At 35.7% G+C, this 8,535-nt stretch overlaps 1 protein-coding gene across 4 annotated transcripts in view; it reads left to right on the forward strand.

Annotated features, from left to right (window-relative positions):
• The window catches only part of STOX2 (storkhead box 2), a 240,140-nt gene extending 232,316 nt beyond the window's left edge, over positions 1 to 7,824 (forward strand). For all 4 annotated transcript variants that reach the window (XM_019534667.1, XM_019534669.1, XM_019534670.1 and 1 more), the window contains one exon: positions 2,071 to 7,824. In XM_019534667.1, coding sequence (XP_019390212.1) covers positions 2,071 to 2,266 — 196 coding nt within the window. In that variant the 3' untranslated portion in view covers positions 2,267 to 7,824. The remainder of the gene's footprint in view (positions 1 to 2,070) is intronic.
• The last annotated feature ends 711 nt before the right edge of the window (positions 7,825 to 8,535 follow it).

Raw genomic sequence — 8,535 nt, forward strand, 5'->3', positions numbered from 1 at the left:
ATCCGCCGCTTGTTTAGACCGGAAGCCGGCGCCTGTGCCGGTGGCCGGGAGCCGGCAATAAAAATGGCCGGCCGGAACAGACGGGGCAGGAGTCTGAAGGAGGGACTCGCTGCCGTGGAGACTGAGGCTCCAGGAGGGGTGCGTCTTATGGTCCGGTGCGTCTTATGGTCCGAAAAATACGGTAAGCTTATTGTATTTCCTTCACTTAAAAATTATCTACTTGTTTGCATCCCTTTGACTGGAGTCTATAACATGACTCAAATTTGATAGAGTAGTCAAAATGCTGTATTTAAGCCAGGATTTATTCAAGATATTTCAAAACATTTTTATTCTGAGTTTAAGTCTGAGGGAGCTACATTTAGATACTTTTTTTCAGTTTCATTCTCAGTGTTGTTCTACTGAAGTAATTGGAGGATAGAGTGAATGTAGCTCTTGAGCCTTATTTAACAAATTATTATTCCTTTCCCATCATGCAACAAAAAAATTGATTTTGAGAGAGCATGTACAGAACACCTGAAAAAAAATTACTATTTTTACATCATAAAAGGAAAAACACATTTCAAAAGGATGACAAATTGGAAAAAATATCTTTTAACAGGATTTTGGTAAAGAATTTTATCAAGGTAATTTGACTTTGAGAAGAAAGTTTAACTCCTTTTTTGTTGTTGTTGTTAAAAAAAACTTCTGCCAGACTCACTGTATCCTTACCAGATTGAACTGCACACAGAACTGTCACTGAAGCCTTGGGTCGTACAACTTGTAATGATCAGCTTGTGACATCAATGTTAAAAATGATGGTCACAAAATGAATGTCACAACTTTGTATGAGAAATAAGTAAGAAAAATGGCAGTTGTTCATGCATCTGTTCCCACTGAAGAGAGAAAAATGACATAATACAAGTATGCACCTTGAGTACTGTCTTACCATGTGTCCACTGAAGCCAACTGGTACTTCTCAGAGTGAGTAGGTATAGCAAAGGAGACCTGGAGGAAGCATGTCTGCTGCCTGTGAAGACACCTCACAAAGTTTTCCAAAAGATATCAGTGATTCTTAGTTTCTCTGTTCATGCTTCTTATTTCATAACTGTATTCAGGCCTCATTTTATAATACTGTAAGTATCTACACAGCCAATAACTATGAAATAGCCAGCAATGGAGTAAGGTCACTGTTGAGGAATAAATAACAGGAGCAGATGACTTTTTAAAAACACAACCTATTTTCTTGCAAATGCCATTAGTTGATAAAACCCCAAAGAATAGAAATAATGCAGAAGTAGTAGTAATAGTAGAACTGATTTAAATACAATAGGCAATATTATCAAAAAATTATGGCTAATTTAGCCTCCTATATTCATATTTGGAAACCTTTATTGAATGACCTAACTTTGAGAATTGCTAAATGCATAGCTATTCCCTTAGATGATTGGTTTCTTGCATTAAAAGTACTTTTATGTTAGGCAGCTGAAATAAAACTATTGCTCTTTAAGAACCTGGTCCTGGGAATTGAGGACACTCCACATGTTCAAAACTCCACTCTGAAGTAAAATTTGAAAGTGCCACAATTGGGTATATTACACATTTAATAACAAATAAAGTTTTCTATTTGGCCAGATCTACCTGTGTACAAATTTGTCCTTTAAAGGAGGCAGCCATGTTGTTCAGTAATGTTTGTAGCTCAGTGCAGTCAGAGAGCAGTTTCAGTGAAACTGTTTTGTGCAAAAGTGCACAAGCCTGGAAAGAAAGGTAAACCATTTCAAATGCAGTATGAAAGTTATTTGCCTGAATAAAAAATCCAGATGTCTGTTATTGGTACAAACCACGTGTGACAACTTCAGGTCTGTTTAGTAATATACCTGTACTATAACATGGTGACTAGTGAGTACTTCTGGAATCCATTTTGAAGGAACATATGTGAATCATCAAACTGAGATGGTTCATTGATGTGACACTACGTACAAACACAGGAAGCCTATTATAAAACACCCCATTCGCTGTTCCCCTTTGCCAGATAGATATATAGGTATGTAATATATGAGTGTATGTGTGTGTTTTTTTTCTTTTCCATTTTAGTACTCGTGAGAGCTTGGCTTCCAACACTTCCAGTATTGTTGAAAGTAACAGACGTCAAAACCCAGCTCTAAGTCCTGCACATGGTGGCGCAGGTCCAACATTCAGCTTTCGAGCAACTGCAGACCCTCCAACAAGCGAAGCTGAAAAACTGCAGAAACCTGCTAACTGCCTGCAAGCTTCTGTTACTAGTGTTTGATAATCATTCTGCCTCAGATCTTCTGTCTCATCCTATACAGCGAAGTTTACGACACTGGGGACTGATGTTTACATCTTCGGGGAAAAAACAAGCATCTCAACCACAGTTTTAGTGTTTACTTAAACTGTGCTGCTACGTAGGCTAGGGGCAACAAAGAAATCTTTACTTCAAGGTATTGCTTTTCACATTTGCGGCTCTGTAGCAACAGAATAGTGATAGGGATATAATATGTACACTTTTTTGCTTCACTTAATTGTAACTGAGCACATATATGAAAGTCTAGACACTGTAAGTGTAATCTGCATTTTCAATGTCCATGCAGTTGCCAACTCCATTAAAAAAATGCCACAGATGTGTGATGTGCCCTGTCAGAGGCTAAATTCTGTCACAGAGTTGATCCTTTCCCTTCAGAAAATGAGCCACAGCTGAAAGTAAACAGCAAAGGTCACCTTAAGAGAAAACAATGCAAAATGCAACTAGGAAAGACATCAGCTCTATCTGTGAGTTATTTATACATCGGTCATTTTCACTGTGAGATTTGATGACACAATTTTTCAAGAATCCATAAAAACAAGTGAGAAGAGATCATGTTTTAGGTAGGTGGGATGGGAAAGAATTATGGTGGAATTGCATTATTTTTTTCTGTAAAATTGTAAGAGATGCTTGCTAAAACTTTCTTCTTAATCTCCCCCTATTCCAAACAAGGATGTAGGTCATTCAGCAGAGGGGGAGGGAAGGAAAGTTTAACTGTGGTTGAGGCACAGCATGGAGTACCATAAAAGGGTTTTGTTCTTGGGGGTTTTTTTTAAATCAATAATTTAAGAATGGTGGTCTCATTCTTATCACTTCTGAGATTCCAGCTTGCTGGTATAAGAGAATCAGGAAAAATAATTTGTTTGAACAAAAAAGTTCTTTATGATGCATATGACAAATATGGCCTGAAGAGTTGATTTCTTTCTAATGGAAGGACGTGATTCTATTTTATGTAGTTTTTAAATAGAGTGCCTAAATTAGGCTATTGAGACTAGCATACATTGTAGTGGTTTATCAAAGAACAAATTTAGAGAATTATAAACTTCAGGCTTTTTATTCAAAGAATATTTGCAATTTAGCATTTTATTGGGAAATAACATAGTTTTTTAAAATTGCATATTATTAGAAATTAAATGTGTCCATATAATTGACAGAAAACATCCTAATTCTGCAGGTATGTTATATTCCTTTGTACTACCCTAAATTGTTGCTCCAAAGTAATTTACACTATATTAATTATTCTGGAGTAACTGTCACAAATAGTCAAACATCAAAAGCGTAATTTCTAGGTAAAAAGGGCCAAGTTCTAGTCTGTTACTTATGCAGCCCTGTACTGCAGCAAACTGTCTTCAAAAGACCCCACATTTGCTTTTTAATAGAAGAGATAGAAGTTTGTGTAAGAAAAACAAAGATATTAAGAAACATGATCAGCTGTATAAATTGTTGAATACAAATTGACATGTACGTTGCCTGTCACTTGTTGGTACCCAGGTATTATATCCAGTTGTTCATTTTAAAAGAGTATTTTCATCAGGTTCTGGTGACATGTATAACCTGTATAAACCATTTGAGCTTCACTCATGATCTATATGGTCATCTGAAGTTTTTAGTACAGCCTTATATTAGACAGTTGGATATTAGGTACTTATGAAATGGCTTTATAACTCTGGACACAATTGGTTTCTGATTCTGTCAAGTATATCATACAGTACCTAGCTCTATAACGCCCAGTAAATGCATGAGTCTGTTTTCATTATTTTTATGTATAAATTCCATTTCATAAGAGCAATAAGACCTTTCAGTGCATGTAAGGGAAATTATTGTGCTTTTGGTTGGTTCGAGTCACTTGGCCTTTAGCCTCTTGCCTTATCATACCTTCCAAGACATGCTATAATTACCCAATAATGCATCTTACTGTCACATCTTATTGCTTACATATGTAACTCCAAGACTGCTTATTAAATGCAGACACCAGTCAGGTTTTTTGTGAGGAGTTGTTGTTATATACTATGCAGTGGCTGACTGTGATTTTGTTTGAGACATTTAGTAGTATGTACCAATTCAGTAAATAAAAATGTTGAAACAATACCTTAATTTATAGCTGGTGATCTGAAAATGCAAGTTACAGTATTAAAAAGTTAATAACAAAGACATGTTTTACCTTTTGGAGAAGTTTTTATTTTTATTATAAACTCTGATTCATTTATACAAAAAACATCATTCCAAAAAATATGATAGTATCTACCTAGAAACTGTATGTGATTTCTGAAAGTTTCCATAGATCAACAGACACGTCATATTAATGTTGACATGGCATTGTAGCAATATTAATGTGACTCTTCAAATATGGAATGTAAACAGAAGTTTCAAATAGAAATGTTCTACTCTTGAATTCTTTTAAAAAAAAAAACAACTCAACAATGGACTAAAAGGAAATTCCATCTTTAGGCTCTGGCAGCAAAACCACGAGAGTGGAGCTTGAGTGCTTTATGTCACCCTAATCCTTTGATGAAATCATAGCCTGGTATTACATGGTTGCTTATCTATCATTCTTCTAATGTATCAATTTAAAGGTTTACAGAATTAGAATAGGTTGAATCTGTGTTGTATTCAACTTTTAAAGGGTCAACACAAATCTGTTGGCATTTTTGCACACTTACTATGTATTATAATACAACATGTTACTTTTATGGTAATTTTTTTTTACACATATAACTACCTCCATGAATTTGATGAAATGCAGCAACGTAAAAAAAGTGTATTGTAAAAAGCAAGGTTAAAAACTTTTTGAAGCATTAGGTCATGGTGTTCTCTTATGTGTCACCGCTTGTGTATGAAGTCATCATGTTTTCAATGCCATGATTTCCTTATATTATTAAATTTGGCTTTCAGGTGAATAATTTGAAATGTTATCAAAGCCACATAATTTTGTTCATAGTGAATGGAAGGCTAAAACCTTCCATCATCTTTACTCCATTACTACTAAAGTTTCTACCTAGTAGGGAGTCAAATATAACTATAATTTAACACATTTTGAACATCTACATATGATCTGAACAATCATATGATTGGCAGTTTGGTGTTTAACGGAAGACATGCCGGATATTTTCTTGCCAACCTTCAAACACTCTGAGCCCTATTCTGCCTTCATTTATGCTAACATATCAAATCAGGGCTTCCCTTAAATGGCAAGAGCTCTCTGAGCCATGTGTTATTTAACTCTCATCTAAATGATGTTCACTTTCTTTTCTAAAGCCTGTGCATCATGAGCACTTACTCCCTTTGAAACTAATGATAAAATTGGAATCGACTTCATTGGGAGCCTAAATAAAATGTGTGGCAGGGTGCCCATTGTACCAAGAACTTGGGCAGACTTCCAGTAAAAATGAGGTTTGCTGTTAAGTAATAGCCAATAACAAGCCACCTTTTAAAAAAAAAATCTAGAAATTTTTCAAAAACCAAAGGAGATAAGTGGCAGCTGACCCATGGCAGCTCTATTTTATCTACAATCCCTGGAATTATTAATACCTCTTTCACAGAACCCTTGGTATTGTTCAGATGTAAATTAGTACACAGTCACTAGATTAATCAGTTTTGCTTTGTGTATGTCAATTCAAAAATTGTAGGAAAATGGTAACTATTTGATTCCACACAACCTCCCATTTTAAAAAGTAAAATGTACTGGAAAACAAAGTTTTTAATTAAAACTTTGCCCTTACTTTTGATGGCAATAGCAGACTTTTCTGAAAGGTCATATAAAAAGCAGTATTTGACACCCATTACAAATCTTGATAATATTTTGCACTTATGCCTATTATGTGAGGATGTCAAAGCATTTCACAAAGATGAATTAAACTTCACAAGTTTGTGATGTGAATATCCTTATTGTTATCCCTATTTTATGCAAGGGCACACTTAAACACCGAGTTTGTAAGGCAGATTATGAACCAGTCTTTCTTTCTTTCCCTTAAAAGACATGAGAATAACAAATATTTAACCAAAGTGTTTAATGTTTACATTCTAAAGTTATTTTTCTGATGTGTTTATTTCAGTAACATAGGAGAAAACGTCGTTTACAGTTCTGTGGAGGGTTTTTAAATTGGCAGTGCCAAAAATGTTCACTGTAGTAATATGGCTGTTCACAAGCCAGCAGTGGTTCCAGAAATAGTGATTCTAATTAAAAGTTTGTTTTTCAAATACATTTTACATTCTTTTTCCCAGGGTGTTCATTCAAATTGCTGTACTGAGTAAACAGATAGTCCTCTTCCAATTTAATGTCACTTCAGTTTACAACCCTCTTTGCTCCTCTGAAGAAGACTATATAGTATTAAAGACAAATGCTGTATTTTTTACTTAACTTCTTATCTATTAGATAGATATCTAAAATTTTGCCCGTAATAATATACATAATCATCCTGTAGTTTAATACATCAGAATATTCAGTAGACTCAAATGAAGTCAATGAAGTTATTCTGGCATGAAGCTGGTATGTGAGAAAAATGGGATTTTTGCTTTTTTTGTAGCAGTGTTCTAACTTTTGATTTCAGTTTTGTCGGCGTAAATCAGGAATAACTCCACTTTAAATTTATCCTGATGTAACTTAAATTAGAATCAGCTATGAACTCCATTGAAGCTCTGTTCTGAGCTGAGGATTTTTGTTTCCATCCCCTTGGATTAAATATGTAGAAGGAGCAGAAGACCACACGTTTGGATTTGAAAAATTGACAAGTTTAAAATGTAGGTGCTTCTCCTATGGCTAGGTATGAAATCTGTAGTGAAATGCACAGTCAGCAACTCCTTATTCCCAACCTGGATGCTAACACAATCACCATCTCTTCTGCGCCTAGGAAGGGCAAATTTCAGTGCAGTATAATGCACTCCTGTTGTATTGTGGATAGAGCCACCCAAAGGATATTCGCACGTAAGTATGAAAGGTCTGAATAGGGCCCTTAGAGTAATTGACACAGATATTACTTTTCTATGTAGAGGAGATTTGAGTTTAAAGGGATCATAATTCTGCAGGTAATTTTTTAAGAGTGACTGAATGTGACTGTTGCATTAGGTTTAAGTGAAATAATAAATGCAAGTGGGACTTACTGTATGTTAGAAGGGAGTTTTGCAGCCAAGACTGCCTTGTATAAATGTGTTTGCACTGAAAAAAATTAAAAATTACTTGGTCTCTGGTTGCTGTAAAGGTCATCCAAGATGGATGTTCTGTTTATATTGTATAGTATTTCATATGAAATAATTACAGTTCATGAAATGTCTTCCCTAATGTTACTGATTTATAACAGCACATTTGTAACATGGTTTTTATTGTGTCAGTGTACCATATTGTAAATGATGATTACTTGTCATGCTTAGTATAATAATTTAAAGGAAAAAAGGACAGGGATTTTTGTAAGTCTATATTTGAAAGTCCCTCCATACAGTAATATTGTGTTCATGTTGTTTATGTAGTGTTGTGTGAAATATCCATTTTGGATTGTGTTACTTTTTAAGATATTAAATAACATTTGATTATATGCTTTAAGTGAATTTTTTGCACCTCCAGAGGATGAAGTGGAAAGGTATGTCCTAGTTAAAGCAGTGGTTTCTCCACTGTTTTGTAAAGTACTCACAACAGAGTGGCTATCTCAAAAACAAAGGTAATAATAGCTTGATCTTTTCATGGGTAAACAATTGAAAAGTGGTCTGAAATAAATTGGGCAAAATTTATTAAGGACAAGTGCAAAGTATTACACATAGGAAGGAATAACCAAATACTAAATGGACAAAGACTGACTAGTAGGGCTGTGCGAAGCTTCGGTCGCTGATTCAATACAGCGGAGATTCAGCGCGATTCAGCGGCTGTATTTCCAAATGGAATCAGGAGACCCCTTAATCTCTCCAAATTGAATTGAAACCCTCCAAATCGATTCTGAGATTTAACATAAACACAGCTTTATTTTTTTTCTACGTACCTCAAGATACCAGGTGGCTCATGAACGCTGAGATGGTGGGGCAGATGGAGTGTCCCATGGGAGCGCCGGGGGGGGTGGTCCCCAGTGCACTTGGCGGCAGACCTGGACGTGGACCAGAAGTACTTATGGGGCCACTGCCAAGCACGCAGGGACACCCCCCTCCCCCCGCCGCACTCCAGTGGGATAGTCCATCTGCCCCACCATCACAGCGTTCACAAGCCATGCCTGGTAACTCAAGATATGTAGAAAAGCCATTTAAAGTTGTGTTTATGG

The sequence above is a fragment of the Crocodylus porosus genome, unplaced genomic scaffold (genome assembly GCF_001723895.1).
Source record: "Crocodylus porosus isolate Cpor-Errol unplaced genomic scaffold, CroPor_comp1, whole genome shotgun sequence".
NCBI classification, from domain to species: domain Eukaryota; kingdom Metazoa; phylum Chordata; order Crocodylia; family Crocodylidae; genus Crocodylus; species Crocodylus porosus.